At 36.0% G+C, this 17,559-nt stretch overlaps 1 protein-coding gene across 6 annotated transcripts in view; it reads left to right on the forward strand.

Annotated features, from left to right (window-relative positions):
• The window catches only part of KAT6B (lysine acetyltransferase 6B), a 93,950-nt gene that overhangs the window by 56,498 nt on the left and 19,893 nt on the right, over positions 1–17,559 (forward strand). For 4 of the 6 annotated variants that reach the window (XM_052678211.1, XM_052678209.1, XM_052678207.1 and 1 more), the window contains 6 exons: positions 1,612–2,540; positions 3,418–3,539; positions 5,172–5,287; positions 7,252–7,393; positions 10,417–10,578; positions 12,951–13,044. In XM_052678211.1, the coding sequence (XP_052534171.1) occupies positions 1,612–2,540; positions 3,418–3,539; positions 5,172–5,287; positions 7,252–7,393; positions 10,417–10,578; positions 12,951–13,044 (1,565 nt within the window). The remainder of the gene's footprint in view (positions 1–1,611; positions 2,541–3,417; positions 3,540–5,171; positions 5,288–7,251; positions 7,394–10,416; positions 10,579–12,950; positions 13,045–17,559) is intronic. The other 2 variants (XM_052678212.1, XM_052678213.1) reach the window with 2 other exon arrangements.

Below are 17,559 nucleotides of genomic sequence, written 5' to 3' on the forward strand. Positions count from 1 at the left end.
TATAATAAATATTTACCGTACTGTGAACACGTTTCTATTACTGCAACATCTAATATATATAAAGTAATTTAACTGGAAAAATAATGGTTAGGAGATAAGAACAGCACATCTTAAGGAATCCTGCTTAAAAGAGATAGTAGGATATGGAAGGCAGCAATGTCATAAATAAAAGTGAGTGGTTGCATAAAATGTGGTAAAATTAGCTACTTTTTGTATAATATAAACTAAAGCTTTCCAGTCCTGGAATTACTTTCTGCCTATTGACTGTAGGAAACCTTTCACAGGCATTACTATATAGGATTAACTAAAACCAGGTGTGTGTTAGCCTCTGGCATTGATGGTGATTAGCACATCTGGTAGTGAGAGTAAGTCTTGTTATGGACATAAGCTTGTGGGAGCAAAGGATTCAAAGGACTTAGAAGTTTTTTGGTTTTGTTCCTTCTTAAGAGCTACCCAAACTTAAGGATGTGTGAGTGGAAAAGGGGCTGTTTTTTTAAGTGGTGGGCCCTTGGAGTTCAGCACACCAGATGGTAGCCCTAGGCTGTTCAATCTCTAATTAGAAGTAACCTGTTGGAATTAATTACTTCAGCATCTCAATTAAGAAGGCAAAAATCTGGGGAAGAAAACTTTCCTCTGCAAAATGAGCTAACTTCAAAGAGCAGGATGGAAAGCAGAAATAGAAGCATTTGATGCAGCTGTATAGCTTTGTTTGGATTTGCCATTTGGTCATACCTTGTGAATACCTACTTCTCTTGCTCAAATATTTTTAAACTTCCAGTTTCTGTATGCTTACAGTATACTATTCTACAGCATTCTCTTCAGTAGTGTTCCTCCATTCCATTGTTAGCAAGCAGTGCTAAACCTGTACTTCTTTCATAAATGTTGGCTTTAAACATGCCCTTTTTCTTCGTAGCATTCACTACTCTTTCTAAACGTCTTCCATGTTAGGCTTGATTGGTTTGTGGTTTTTCTACAAACATGACTTAGTCTTATGGTTTTGCTCTTCTCTCTTTGTGGTAATTTTTTTTCTGCACAAGTTTGTTGTAATGTTCTCTGTAAATAACCTCTATTTTCTTTTATGTCATAGGCAGTACTTTTTAATGCTAGTGTTGACTTCTGTTATCAAATGAGGGTAAAAACAGTAGTTTGAAAGTTAAATGCATTGTAAACTAATAGGCTTCTACGGTTTAAGCTAATGTTCTGATGGAATTGAATGTTTTAATATGCAGCTTACATTGAACACATGCATCTTTGCGTGTACAAAAAATTCAGTTGTGATGAAGTAATTACTGTGCTTAGGCATGATGCTTTAACACTTCTTTAAAGATATGTGTTTATTCCATTTGTAAAAAGAAGGTGCAGAGGCTGTATTCTTGAGATCTTACTTTCTCAGTTGCTTCTATTTATATGTACTGTGAACTGCCTCTGAGAGAGAAAAAAAAAAAAATTGGATATTGCATCACAGTGTGGTTTTTCCAAAGTGTAAATATCCCTCAACTTCTTACAGATTAAGTACAATTACACCAGTAATATGTATAAATTGTACTACTATTTGGCAGTAGTTGTTATTTCTTAATGCTGATATTTTTTGTTTTCCAAATTTTTACATAGGTCTGTAACCAGTGATGAAGGATCCGTGAATGCATTCACAGGAAGGGGGTCACCTGGTAGGGGTCAAAAGACTAAAGTCTGTACCACACCTTCATCTGGTCATGCTGCATCTGTGAAGGATTCAAGCAGCAGATTGCCTGTTACAGACCCCACTCGGCCTGGTGCCACCACCAAAATCACCACCACCTCCACCTACATATCTGCCTCTACACTTAAAGTTAACAAGAAAACCAAAGGGCTTATTGATGGCCTTACTAAGTTTTTTACCCCATCACCTGATGGTCGCAGATCACGAGGTGAAATAATAGACTTTTCAAAGCACTATCGTCCAAGGAAAAAGGTCTCTCAGAAACAGTCATGCACTTCTCTTGTGTTGGCTACAGGTACCACACAAAAGCTAAAACCTCCACCTTCTTCACTTCTACCCCCAACCCCCATCTCTGGTCAGAGCCCCACTTTGCAAAAATCTAGCACTTCCACTTCTTCTAATTCTCCTCAAAGTTCTTCCAGACAGTCAAGTGCTCCCTCCTTTAGTAGTCTTCCTAGTAATAGTCAGCTAAAGGGACTCTTTGGACTCTCTCGTATCTATGCTACTCAGGAACAGTCTCGAAAAAAGGGACGTCCCGGCTATGCGCAACCCAAGCGTATGCGTTGTAAACCAGAATTATCTTCTACTTCAAAATCTAATAGATGTTTTTATAGAAGGAAAGAGGTTAGAAACAGATTTATTCCTTATGTCTGTTCCTCTGGATGGGGTTTGTCTAGAGGGCTTGCTTTTAAAGCAATTGCTCACCTCAAGAGAACAACTTTACTTAAAAAGCACAGGATTCTAGGCAGATTAAAGTATAAAGTGACCCCTCAGATGGGGACCCCCTCAACAGGGAAGGGGAGCTTGGCAGACGGAAGAATTAAACCTGATCAGGATGATGGTAAGCAAAGGTCAAAGCGCCAACCAAACCTGTGTCCCATCCAAAATCAAAATTCCTATTTTGTCACATAGGTCTTAGCTATTTCTCCTGTTCTTACTTCACTTTCATACAGAAGTGACGAAACTTTGACTGACTAAACCTCCAAAGTATTTTTTCTGACTAATACCACACCACCTTTTTATTATTTTTTTTTGCATCTGTAGTGACATTAGGAGCTCCAAATGCCTTCATAATGTTGCTTATGGCTGTTTAGTACCGCATGAATAGCCACTTTTCATGCTACTTCCTTGTTCTTCATCTGCCCTTTCTCTGGCAGGAGTGCTGTCATTATGATTGTGTGCTGTCAATGCTTATGATGATGGGCATTTCAATTCATTTCCTTCTGCTCCATTGCTTTTTCATGAACAATTCCATCCTGTTATGGTCTCCACAACACTTGATCTGTACCTTTTTTTATAATTTTGTTTAAGAAAAAATATACTGATAACTTTTGAATGTACATTCAGCTTAGCACTGGTCTCCAACTTTTAAGGGCAACTTTTTCCCTCTTATTTTTATAATTACCTTGTAGAATGTCCTAGAATTTATCAGCTCTAATGACAGAAATTCCTTTTCATGTGATTCAAAATGAATTTAATAGAACTAGGCTGTAGAGGCTTAGATAGGCAAGAAGAAAGGCAAGCGAGTACCAAAAATAGCTCATGCAACAGCAAGCTATGAAACCAGAAAGGGGAGAAGCATTCGTTTCTGTTATTCAGAATCTCAGATTTAGTTCAATAGCTGTAACTGCTACATCCCTATTTAGGGGCATCACTTCGGTAAGGCATGTTTAATTTTCATGTCTGTGAATAAACTTTTTGCTGGTTTTAAATAACAGATACTGAAATCAAACTAAGCATCAAACAAGAAAATACAGATGTATATCTGGTGGGAAGCAAGGACACGGTTACGCAGGAGGATTTGGACGTATTTAAACAGGCTCGGGAACTTTCCCTAGAGGTAAGACTGTTTAGACTGTTTCATGAAATTATATATATAAATTAAAACCCGATTCACTTTTGTATTCATAATTCATCTTAATTGTCAGTGAATTCCTTTTTTACCTACTATGTCATGCTTGTAAATTGAATTTGGGAGACACTGTGTATATAGTTGATCTCCTAGACTGGAGGCAAGGCACTGGAATTGGTCAGTTGAGTACACTTTTGATAGATTTTGAAAGATATCTTTGGGCATTTTGGGTACAGGACTACCACTGATTAAGCTCAGAGATTCGGCATAGCTGAAATCCTGATCCGGACTGAGAAGATTATGGTCAGTGAGAATGTGCTTTGATTTTCCTGTGAGAAGAGTCACAATGAAAAGTAAAATCTGTCCCACGAAGTGCTGTTTAGTAGAAGGAGAGTGGCCTTATCAACTTTATAACTTTATTTTGACCCACCATTTATCACACTTTGGGTTTAAATAACATAACTGACTTGTACTAGCAAAAATGCTTGAGCTGAATTGGAGTAAAGCTGTTCGTATCAACTGGTGGTGGTGTTCTTCTCTAAGGTATGTGCTGGTGATTTAAGCTTATTGAGATTGAGCTGGTTTTCTTTACCATAGAATCTGGCCAAGGCTGCTGATTTTTTTAATTTTAATTTTAATTTTTTTTTTTGCAAAAGAGTCTTCTAAATGTATTTGTCAGTGAAATGAGCAAGCCTAGTAGGCTAGTAGAGCAAGAAGCTCTTCATAAGTCAATTGTGAGGTGATTTTGCCCTTCAAGCAGCATGTGTTTGTTGAGAACATGAGTCAGAAGGGAGGTGCATGTAATGCTTCAACTGCTGCTTCTTATAAAATTGCATCATAAACCATTCATTACATATAATGACTTCTAATGGAAGTCAATTGTTTTCAGGTTAAAAACAAAAGAACTAGTATTACTGTATGTAGGTCAGTACAATTAATTTATCATAGACTGAATTCAGAGTGTGTTAGTCAACAAACTTGAACCAAATTTGAAAATTCAGCTTCATGATTAGTTTGTTTCCATTTGCTCATAGAAATGGTTCCCACTTCTTCCTCATTTCTAGCTTTCAGATTTGATTGAAAGATGTGATATGTTAAGATTTCTAAAATTGCTGGCAATTAAATTACTTATTTTTTCATCTTTATTCTATTTTTGTATTTAGCTGTTGCTTTAGAGTCTTGTTGATCATATTCCAGTCAGCTCAACTTTAGTATGTTACCTGAAATCTGTTTCAGTATACCATTGATACTGTAAGATCAAGTTCCATGGTCTCCAGAAAGGTTTTGCTGATCCACTCTCCTTTTTCCTTTGTCATGATGACTGTTTAGTTTGAATTAGGATGGTAGAAAAGTCATCTCACTAGGTGCTGCAGGAAAAGGGGATTCAGGCAGTTTTGCCTCTTCTGGGCCATTTATTATCTACTGATTTTGCTTCATGTTTGGCACACTGAAAAGAATTATCATCTCTTATATCTAGCTGTTGGCAAACTTTCATTTCTGTCTGTGTGGGCTGGAAGAATTTATGTCTGAATATTGTCACACTTTCACTGGGTGAAATTGATAACAAGTTTCTGTTTACTTTCTCTATAACTAGTATTTTGCTTTTGTTGCACCTGACAGAAAATTGGGTGTAAAAACACTGCTGATACAAGTGGGCGATACCCTTCGGTGATAGAGTTTGGAAAATATGAGATCCAGACATGGTACTCTTCACCTTACCCACAGGAATATGCAAGGTAGTGAGTTGTCACGATTGTCATGTATTACTGTTTTTAATGATATAACTTACTTTCTTATTCTTCTGTAATTGTTTGTAATTTATTTGTATAACTCTTAAGAGCAAATATTCTTTTGTAATTACAAGAGAGGCTAAGAAGTTGCATTGTCTTTTTCTAGTTCTATTCAAGGTTACATTAGAAGTACTGATTTTATTTTCTTCCCAGTTTTGCATAGACTTTAGCTTTGCAACACATATTGGTATTTCTTTTAAGAGTTTGCAACTAGGTATGTCCAGCCTGTAGCCACTTAAAGCAATTACTTTTGTTTGCTATCTAGAAGTTGTTAACTTCCTTTTTGTTCATTTATTTTTTATTTCTTCATTTTTGAGGCCTGTGAAAGTCTCTAAATATTAGATAAATAAGTCAAAGTGTGGCACCAGTGACTGCCTGGCACAGAATGCCTAAGAGTCAAATGAAAACATGAACTAGTATGTGTGCTTGGTAGATTCCTATTGATTTTTGCATGTGCTGAAAATACATTTTTTATTAATTCATTGTGGCACATGTGGAAATTTACAGAACTGTGTACTCATCAAGTAGTTTACTGCAGTAGGAAACCAAGCTATCTGCTCTGTTCCAAAAGCTTTTGCATGACGTTGATGTAAGCTGCCTTTTCTCTTCTTCCTCTCATTCTTTGATGTTGCCCTCTTTCCATAATGGAAATGAGGGACATATTTTCAATTGATAATACAAAAAACATGGCCTAAAAAAAAGTTTAAAGTACATTTTTTTGTTCTTATTACCAGTGGTTGTATAGCGTTATTTATTATTTTATCTTTTTATTTTAGTTCTTCTTTTAATCTCTCAATTTGTATCATGTGGTATGTGAGATACCTGCTTTGTTAAGTAAATTAATCACAAATAGAGGCATCAAAATGGTTAGTCATTAGCATGAGACAACAATGGGGTAGCATTTGTAGGAGACAGTGTGGTTCTTGGCTGTAAGAACAGTGGGATTACATAATGGAACAAATAGTTCAAACTATTTTTGTGTTGATAAGCTTTCTTAGTATAAACCATGGCTATGATCCCAGGATGTGCTGGTAGCTTCTGAGCAGAGTCTCTGCTCTATTCTAAAACTTTGTAGACTAATTTTTGCAGCAGTCTTCCAGTGCTCTGCTGATTTTTAAACATACGTTTGAAGCCATAAAACTCTCTGTAAGGGGTGGTTACTAGTATGCAGAACACTCATCAGCATTGTCTAACACTGGTCATGTGAGTTAGTTTATTTCTCACCCAAATGAATCCTCTGTGGAAGAATAGTCACCTAGTATGCATTGTCCCATGGAGATGGATGAAAGGGAGACTTTTCATCTATATGTGGATTGTTTGGATAGGCTTCTTTGGTCAACAAAATGATAAGGTAGGCAAGGGATGTGAGAGTAGAATCCTATCACAAGTTGCTATCCCATCTAAATATTAGGAGTAGCGTGGGGACAAAAATAATCTTTAAGATTTTCCCATATCCAAAGTAAGGAAAATCGAAGTGAGGGACATTGCTTTATGTTGTGCTGCGTGTCACTTCTGTGTTTATTGGAAGGGAAAGGGTGAAACTGGAGACATGACTCCAGTCTGCCTGATGGGAGATTTGATGGAGATCACAGCCAAAACTTCTGTGGAATCTGGGAAAGGGGAAGTAATAGGGATCTGTACAATAAAACAGTTGACCGTAATCCAACTCTGTGGAATCAGTTTTATCATGGTTGATCTCTCATCTTTCTTTTCTAATAGCTGATGTAAATAGTTAATCATTCCCTGTAATGTGATGTTTTTCTTCTTATTATTTTGTTTATTTAAACTTCTGCAGTCTTTACTTGAGGTACATTATATTAAAATGGGGAGGGGCTTGTCGCTTTGAGGTAACTTTTCTGTGTACAGGATTTCACTATGTTTTATAAAATATCTTTCTAATTTTTATACAGACTACCAAAGCTTTACCTGTGTGAATTCTGTCTTAAATACATGAAAAGTAAAAACATTTTGTTAAGGCATTCAAAGAAGTGTGGCTGGTTTCATCCTCCAGCCAATGAAATCTACAGAAGAAATGACCTGTCAGTGTTTGAGGTAGGTACATCGAAATCTAAATTTCTGAAGTTAACTGATCAGTAGACATTACAGACTGGTTCTAGAGTAGTGGTTGTGGAAACTTCAGCATACTTGAACACTTCCTTGGAGTTTCCTATCCTACAGTATCCCACTGTAAAAACAAGTCCATCTTCCCTGTTCTATTCCACCCTGCTGTATTCAGTCATGGATAATTTTCTTTACTTGTACTTCATGAATTACTCTACCTTTTAAGATATTTGTGTAGCATGTATTTTAGATGGAAACTGCAGTGGAAGCCATATACTGGATTACCTTTCCATCTCAGCAGAAGTGCCTTTCACCCTTTCATTTCTGGCTATTTGAGCATTTTGAATGTAGAGTACTAAACATAATGTAGATATTTCTGTATGCAGTGATGTTTATTATGTACTGTTCTTGAATTACAAATACTAGCTACTTAAGTGCTTTTGCCTTCCTTCTGGATGTTTGAGAATTAAATGTCCTGGTTGAGTGACGGAGGTTTAGTCCAACATCAGCCACAACAAACTGCCTTTAATTTAGAAATTACAGAATTGCGCTTATGAGTGCATGGTCTTCTACAATCTAAATATTTTACTGGAAGATTCTACTGTAAATGTATTTGAGTTTTCAGAGTATCCTAGACAACAGGAACCTTGTGTATGAGATAGCATGCCTGCAGTTATTAAAGCTACGCATTCTCCTCTTGGCTGTTTCTCAGTAGTCATTAGCAGTGGTGCTAACAGAACAGACTGTCAACAGTGCTCTGACTTCTTTTGAGAGTTTTTCTAAACAGCTGTATATCTGGATGTGTATGTTATGCTGGATCCTTTTTAATTGCAAGTATTATAGATTCTACTTTAATTTTATGTTTTCATGATGTGTAAATGTCTGTCGTGCTAGGTAATTGCCATTGTCTAATGAAACAATGTGAAATGCAGTTTTGGAATTCTTAACTTAAAAAAAAAAATCTTAATATTTGTGTAATTAACTTGTTTGGTTTTGTGCTGTTAAAGAAAATAGCAATCTGCATCAGGATTGTTTCCTTCCTGAGTTCAGTAATTGTTCTGAGGACTGTAGATGTGCCAGCAGAAGGCTTAAGTTATAACAAGCTTAATTCTTTTTCTATTAAAAACCAGACTTGTCCTGTCAGCTCCAAATAATTAGCCTTTGCTCTGTTAGCAGCTGTTAAGACCTGTGCAGCATACAGCCATAGGCAAATTCTGCTTTTCAGGTTTTTTTCATTAATAAACTACTGGTAAGCTGTGAGTAAAACTTGTTTAGAACATAAAGTAAATACATCTCAGTGTGGAGGAAACTGTACATCTAAAAGACACATGGAAAACAAAGTGCACGTGAAAGAAATGTTCAGACTTTCTCTACTGCTCTTATCCCCTTTCTCAGTTTCAGGTACTTCAATAAGCACATATGAAATAGTCTTTCTTATTTTGAAGGTTAGCTTAAATTATTATTCTGAAGAAAATTATTATTCTGTTGAAACTTAATCATCAGCTGATGTCCTTTCTCATAGGTACTTTAGGAACTCTGCACCCATTTTGTATTTGACAGAATGAAGAGTTTGTGGTTCCCTTGTGCTCTGTTTTCTAGAGAGAGATAAATGAGTTTGGCCTTTAAGACTTACGTACCTCTGCTAAGAGCATGACTTTGCCAGATTTGAGAGAAGGCTTTGACATAGTTTACTACTATGTTTTAGCCAAGAAACTTTGACAGATGCTTCCTTTTGAAGTTTTGGGTTTGTTTTTCTTCCTATTTGTATTTAAAGCTGATGAACAAGCTGTAGTTGCCTGGAATTTAAAGAGTACTTTTATTTTTTTATACAAATGTTCTTTCTGAAAAAGATAGCTTATATAATTGTATTTTCAAACTTGTGGCTTACCCACAGATGATTTTTACTTGATGTTCTCCTTTTCAAACTTGCTACTAAGGGTGGAAAAAAAAGGGGGGAAAAAGAAAGAAAACCTTTGGACAATGGAGTGAGTTGTATGAGAGCTTAATCTAGTTGATAATGTTCTCAAGTGCTATATGCAAGTATATTCTAATGCCTACATTAGTTGTAGTTGTGTATTAAATGTGTTGGCATTTTTTTTCTTTTTAATTCTGATAACACAAGTATGTTACTGAAGTCACTTTGAAAAATATACGAAAGGTTGAGATTTACTCATTTATAATTAGGTTTCTTACTAGAAACAGAATAAAATGTAGTTCCTTTTTAGTACTGTGTGCATACTGCGTGGCTGGCTCTGTGAATGAAATATAAATAGTGACTTTATCAAAGAACATCAGTACAAGCAAACACTTCCATTAACATTATTTCAAAAAGACTTGCCTTTGAACCTTCCTTTTCAGAGTAACTAATTGATCTAGGAGATCTGTATGTATGTCTAGCTTTTCTATAGCTGTCTGCGTCACAGCTTGACTCTTTACACTCATAACATACCTAGACTAATTGTAGTACTTAGTCTCAAATTTTACTTCTCATACTCAATAGGGTTTTAGTCTAGCATAGAGTTTTTGCCTTGTTTAATTTATCCAAAACATGGCTGTGATTGATAACAAATTGGCAGCTCGTTCACTGGCCTGACGCCTAAGCGATTCAACATAATGCACTTCATTGTTTTTTATTGTTGTGTGTGTGTTGGATAGCATAGCCTTTTACCAAATCACAGTTCAGTGTAGTTTTCAGTAATACTTTTGTTGTCTGCCAGTTGTTCACTCAGTTCCTGGAAGTAAGTTAAAGAGATAAATCTGACTTACAAAGTGAAGTAACTTTGTTTAGCAAAGCCAGATCCTGAGATAATACTGATACATGTAAAGTAATCAGGACTAGTTGGAAAATTCTTATTTAACAAGAAGCGGGGACATCTCTCCTGAACCTTTTTTTTTTTTTTTTTCCTCTTGTAATCTTTTCCATGTTTCCACCTAGCACATGAGTGACTCAAGAAGCTATTTTGTCATAACGTGTTGATGACTTTGGAAGTAACTGCCTCTGTCTTGCTTTCTAGGTTGATGGAAACGTGAGCAAAATTTATTGTCAGAACCTTTGTTTGTTAGCTAAGCTCTTTCTGGACCACAAAACCTTGTATTATGATGTTGAACCATTCCTCTTCTATGTTCTTACAAAAAATGATGAGAAAGGATGCCATTTAGTTGGATATTTCTCTAAGGTAAAATATAAACATTTGTATTTTAAAACATTTCTAATTTCTCACTACCTTAATATTGTGTCAACAGCAAAGAAGAAATTGATTCAGAAACTTAAAATCCTCTCTGTAAATCTGAAATGAAATGTGATTGATCTCAAATGTACTGGCACTGTCTTTTCTCAAAGACTGCTGCAAACTGAGAAATTCTATGTACATTCAGCCATGTACATTTTTTTTCAGAATGCGTTGTGATTTGTACTTCGCAGCTGGAAATTAGATCTGTTTTTTCCCCTATCAGATTTGCCATTGCCTACTAAATCTAAGTTCATAAAATGCTGGATGTTTGGAATTACGTTGATTTCCATGTGTTTTAATGGCTATGCTGCTAGCAGTTCAGCTTGCCTAGTTAAACATGAATGGCCCAGCTGTGTTCATCTTTGTTTCTCTCTTATGTAGACCAATCTAATACAGTTACTTAGCACACAGAACGTAAGAACACAACGTCTAACTTGATTGTGGGTATCTTCCTTACATTGGATGGCTTTTCTTGTGACATCGCTTTGAATTTTAAAGGAATATTCGCTGCTATAAACAAAAATAGTACTCCTGTGTCCTGTCTTGACAAATGGTAACAAAAATAGTGGTGAAAGATAATTAGATATGCTTGCAACAAGGAAAGCATCTAATTGACAATCTGACTGTAAGAAATTTGACTACTTGGTATATAGTTAGAAAATCCGTACTTCTCGTCTCTAGTATCACCACCACTCTCAGTGTATTGTTTACTTTCTTTAAGAATAGATTTGAATTTTTTTTTTTTTAAGAAGTCTGAAAATTGCATCAGAGTACCTGCATGCTGTGTAGTTATCTCTTGGGATGTTTTGCTGTTTTTCAAAATTGCTGATTGAAGTAACAATTTCTAGTGTACTCTCTTATGTTAGCTGTACGTACTTGTGACATCCAAACAAGTCAACTCTGATACTGTGAGATATTTCCTAGTAGGCATAGATATGGCATATGTCCAGATGAATCTCTCCTGATATTTCTTCAAACATTCAGCAAGAATGCATTTTGTTCTCCAGCTCTACCTTTGTAGAGGGTTCATTGGTTCATTTGTTGGTTTTGGTGACTGCAAATGTTTTTGCTACCATAATTCAAGACAAAACTCTGCCATCTTGAATTCCTCTTCAATACTGAAATCATTTGCATGTGCCCCCTCTTCTTCTTAAAGCATGTGTTTGTGTGTGTGTACCTGCTGGGAAAAACAGTGCTGCTTTTCTTCCCTGAGTCCAAATGTATTGGCTGGATGTATTCTTAGTACTATCAACAGTCTTGAGAGTTTAGGATCCTGAACAGAGTTTACAAGCTTGTTCAGAGAAAATAATACTTTCAGATTCATGTTACCATAGAAAATAAGAAAGCTTCTAAAATAAAGCATTTGTATCCGATTTCACACCTGAAGAAATGTTTGGAAACCAACACTGCTGGAATGTGGTTTTGTCAGTGTGATCACTTATCTGGTGTCATCTTTTGTGTGGAGGCTGAAATAATAGGTGGTATTTTGAGCTATCTGTGTGCTTGCCCCGATTTCTTGTATCTCATTGTCTTGAATTGGTCTTCCCTAAAGCTACTAAGTGCTGATTTCTAGTTTTCTCTGTAATCTCTTAAAGGCAACAAAGATTTAAGACTCTTAATCAGTAGAGTCTAAAGAACATAAAACCTAAAAACTATATTGTTAGAAGAGCTTCCTGGTTATAATTCTTCCTTCCATTGTGTTTAGCAGTTGGTGTAATACTTGCCTGCATTGTCTTAATGTCATGTGACTTCATTTTGTCTGAAAGAGCTTTGAATTTTGAGCATTCTGCCTTCATTTGGGTTCAGGTGAGAAGCTTTTAGCTCTGAAAAAGTTAGTACAGCTTGGTTCTGTGGATAGTAGGGTGTGTTCCTTGCCACTTTTCACTCAAAGACAACAAAAAGATGGAAACCAGCAAGCAGTTAGTGTAGTCATTGCAGGAAATATAACTTCGCCTTGCATATGGATATTATTTTCCCCTTTTATATCCTTGAGAGAGAAGTCAGTGATGCATGAAAATATTTTCCTCTTTGCCATCCTCCTCCTTTACAGTGCTTAACCTTCATTATGCTGTTTAGACGACGTATCTAATTTTCAAGGTGCTGAGTAGCTAACCAGTAAAAATAAATATTTTGAAGGGTATGTTTGATTGATACTTCCTTCTTATAATTAAATATTAACATTGAATTTCTCGACTTTGGTACTGACCTCAAGCATCTGTTCACCTTATTGGGATATTTTGAAAGGATAGTGGCAGGTGCAGGCAATTGCCCACTTCAGCAGTGCTTTGACATACTTGATCTGTTTCTCCTTCCCTCAGGAAAAGCTTTGCCAGCAGAAGTACAATGTCTCCTGCATAATGATCATGCCCCAATACCAAAGGCAAGGATTTGGAAGGTTTCTCATTGATTTCAGTAAGTGAAGTGTTTTATTTACATTTGTGATCCAGGGAGCTGTTGATTGTTGTAAGAAACTGTAATATGTAAAACTTTATTTAACATGCTTTGTTGTTTTTATCAATAGATAATGTGATTTGTGTTTATATTTGCATAGGATAGGAAAGCTCCCTGAAGTAAAAAACTTAGTGCTGCTTTGTTATTGTACTCCGGGAGATTGAGAATGGATCTCTCAGCAGTAATATTAGCTCACAAAGCTATTACCCTGAATGAATTGTCTAAATTACTTTCCATTTTGCCTTGCTCATTAGTAGAAGAAGAGGTAATTATTTGTGATTAAAGCTTAAGAAGATGTTAGTCCAAAGCATTTTCTACATTTTAATATTTCTGGTTTTTATGTTCGTTAGCTAAGAGAACTGTTTCAGCTGAAGAATTGCTACATAGAAGGAATGTGTTTTGGTTTCTGTCTTAAAATACAGTATTTCTTAGTGGAAATAGTTAGAAAGAAGTTTAGGTGTTCATAGGTGTTCTGCAGCTTTGTTTTGCTGTGTTTTTTGATCAGTTTGAAAGTTTGAGGAACAGTTGTTGAAATATAGATTTGTTATCCCTCTAATCTTAAAGCAGCAATGAAACTCTAAACAAAATTGTCTAAGGAATCTTCTCAGCTAAATGTCCTCAATGCTACTGATTACAACTTCCTATTGTAATTTAAAGGGAGGATGATGTATTCTGTATGTAGTGAGAAGAGTGGTGAATCTGGTTTTCACCATTGTTTAGGATTTTTTAAGGCACCGTAGGATTATGTGACAACAGAAAAATTTAAGAAAATAAGATTCCTGCCCAAAAGGTGCGTGCTAGTACAATAAAATGCAAATTAAAATACATTGCAGTATAACAGCAGGACAGAGGATAATTTCTAACTGTAGTTTTCAAGTTCTGGGTCTTAAGTATGCTACCCAGCTTGACTATGCTAGTGTTAATGAAGATACTTAGTATGTTTCTTAATTCCATGGCTTTTTAAACAGTCTTCACCGTACCCTTGTGAGTTGGGTAAGGCTGGTCTTGGACCACTTAATCCACCATTGAAATGCAGCCATCACTGGTGTGGAACGCAGCAGCTGTTGTATCGTGTGCATTCTGCACTGTTTTTGCAGAGATGGTGAGAAATACCGTGTATTCCAGAGCTGCAGAGTGTGAGTTTAAACTTGTTACTTAGAAATTGACCCTTACCTGAGGATTAGCATGTCTTGCAAAATGAGATAGAGATACTAGGCAAACTGGTAAGCACTTCTAGGCTTTTTGATTTTTTTCTACTGTGGTGCCCTTCCAAAAATAAAATTAAAAACAATAAGCCACCACTTTCAGCAAACATTTCTCTGCTTGAATGCTGACATAGCACTAGAGTTTCATGTCTACAAAGCTAATGGTACAGCTATGAAACCTGTGGGTTCCACAGGTCTGTATTTGAATATGCTGCATCCTTCTGGATCTTTACTTTTTATGTTATTGTGCCGTGTGCTGCTTCATCTGTAAAAATTGGTAGTGTGTTCTTTTGCCCCTACACTTCTGTAAAACCTGAAGACACATCAGAGTATTTGAATCGTTAGTATTCCTGTGGTGATTTTCAGTGTCACATAATGGTACTGTTAGCTTGAACCTTCCTGGTGCTATCTTTATGCCTTTCCTCTTTGCAGGCATGATCACATCACAGGTACAAGCTACAGCTGAATACCTGCTGGGCACAGTCCAGAGAACAGTATTGGCTTCTGCTGTGGCTAAGAGACTAAACATATGTGAGCAAGCAGTCAGTTCTTCAGCACTTCTCCACAGTGCCTTTCATTCCTTTTCTAGACAAGGGGCTCCCTTAAAAAACTAGAAAGCAGACTGTTCCATTTTTCTATAGAATGAAGGACTGAAAGGTGACTGAAGAAGTTTGTCTCTCTAGCGAGAATGGGGTCCAAAATAAATGGGACATACATGAGAGAACTGCTAGTGGCTGTTTATTCCTAGGTATAAAGAAGATGCAAATCTTGTTTTCTTCAGTTGTATTTATATCCTTTTGCAGGTTGGAGGCTAAATGTCATTAGATGGGGAAACCATTGCTTCATCCAGATTAGTCAGCCCAAAATACACCTCCACAAAAATAAAAATCGCACCAAATAAATTATTTTTTTCCCCCTGGGATTTTATTTGTGCTTCCCTCTCTTGTTTGTAGCTGATGTCTGACTGCTGTCTTTTGTACTTTGCCCTTTCTGCCCAATTCTAGCATACTGCAAGTAATCACTCTAACAAGGCTGAGAAATTGGGATATTGCTGAAGCCCAGTTGTCATTTGAAATTTGCACAAATCATGTTTAAAATAGTTAAAAATATTGTCTGTAAACTTATTGATACTGTCATATTTTCACAAATTTACCAGAAGATAATTTTATGCTCTGAGTGTTAAATCTCCACTTATCATGCTTGTTTTGTATTCTTTGAGGCAGTCACTGAAACTTGTTGACTTTTTTAATAACAGTGACTAAAACTGTTCATGAACTGAAGTGAAAAAAAGGCCTAACTGTTGAGCGAGTAATGTTCAGAAAATGACATTTACAAACCACAGAGGGAAAGATCTCAAATCCTTTGTGCAGGCAGTTGACTGCTTGCATTACTTCTTATTTGTCTAGACACTTGACAGGTGGAAAGGCTGGGAAGAGCACAGCCTTAAACCACTACATAGCTTCTGCTTTGTCAGCAATCTGCTGAAAATGTAGTTTGTAGTAGAAAATTACCTACTTTTTTGGTAAGTGAAATGAATTTGTTCAGTTTGTGATGCTTTTCTTTTGTCTTGAACTAATCTCATCTTTACAGATGAGTCAGTGTGGTCCTCCTGTTACTTGAGAGGGAAAATCAATTATTCTGTTTTGCAAAAAGAAGCAGGTATTTGTTGTCTGCCACTCAGTTTTTCAACTTCATGAATTTTTTTGCTAACTGCATTTTAACTAATCTGTATTTCAAATAGAAACTGAGATAATGCTATTGTTTTTTTACTCTGTATACACGAACATAAAACTTTTTTAAGGTCTGTCTGTCACATCTTGCAGGGGAAAAGAACAATTTAAAAAGAGTACATTGTGTAAAGGAAGTATGCTGTAAAAATCTGAGTTGTCTACCCTGATAGCCTTCAGCAAAACTCAATGTATGGCTTTCCATCTATATTTTAGTATAATTTTTTTTAAAATACAATCTATGCATTTATGTATGTTCTGTTTTTAAAGCATGACAAGACCTTTCTGCTTGAAGGGAAGTTGTTTTGACTATGATAAGAACTTTCTGTCTGGGTTTTTAGAAGCTGGGGAGTAACAAACAAAACCAGAAAAAAGCAACTGAATTGTTCAAATAATTAAGCTATTGATTTGTGATACTGCAGATTTTATATTCTCTTTACTGTAAGATAAAACTAGTTTGACCTGTTTCATTTTTTCTAGAAACATGTCTCATTTGAAGACAAAGTTGTTTTCATGAGGTCATGATTTTATTTCCACTGTGTATGCTTTATTAAGTGTTCTAACAGCCAGATTTTTGAAATGAGGAACCTTAATTTACTTAGTATATTTAATACCTTCCTTTTTTTATAGGACAGTAATTGTTGCCAAACTTATTTTGTTTCCACTTAATCTTTTTTGTATTCTGTAAGGCTGACTGAATTGTAATTGCAGTGTTCCACCAAAATTATGTATGGACTTCCACATGAATCTTTTGTACATGCTATAAATTAAGCTAGAACTTGCCTAGAACTTAAGTTGATCCAGAAGTAAATCAAACAGCAGGCTTCTATTGTATAAGATCCCCATCTGGATTTTTTTTTTCCCACTTTGTATCTGTGTATGACACCACAAAGCTATTGTTCCTATCATGGGAGTTATGTATATATATGTGAGTCTTTGTCTTGCAGAAGTTCAGCCTGTGTTACTGTTCAAGTTTTGACAGTGCAGGCACTGAAGCTCCTATCTTGTGGCTGCGCCCCTCCTTGCACATTTCTTTTATTTCAGCAGCTTCTCCTTTCAAGGTGGTTTTTCTTTACTTACTTGTCTCGAGATCTCAACAGTCTAAAATCCTTCATATACTTGTTGTTTCTCTACATTTAGCTTCAATACAAAAAAATCTTACTATTTCTTTATTTTCCATATCTAATAGAAAGTGTTCTGTATTGCTAGAACAGTATACTGTGGTATTTCATAGTTGTTTAATGGAGTTTTTATTCTGTAAGTTCAAAGCACCCTTTGAATGGATGCTTCTTAACAAAAGTCATCGCATGATAGGTCCTTAATTTTGTTTGCTAGATTACAAATTCCGTGCTAGAGGTCCCAGTGCGTTTACTACAGGATCAGTTGGAGGAGAAAAACAAATGCATGCAACAATACGAGGTTAAACCTTTGCTAGATAGCACATTGCCAGTTTGTTTGCATCTCGGTAATGATTGGGTTCAATGCCCAGGGGCAAAGTCCATGATAGTCTTTTGTTATTTATTCTGGGGGTGTTTCTGGTCCAA

Source organism: Tympanuchus pallidicinctus, unplaced genomic scaffold (assembly GCF_026119805.1).
Source record: "Tympanuchus pallidicinctus isolate F22 unplaced genomic scaffold, pur_lepc_1.0 scaffold16, whole genome shotgun sequence".
In the NCBI taxonomy this organism is placed as follows: domain Eukaryota; kingdom Metazoa; phylum Chordata; class Aves; order Galliformes; family Phasianidae; genus Tympanuchus; species Tympanuchus pallidicinctus.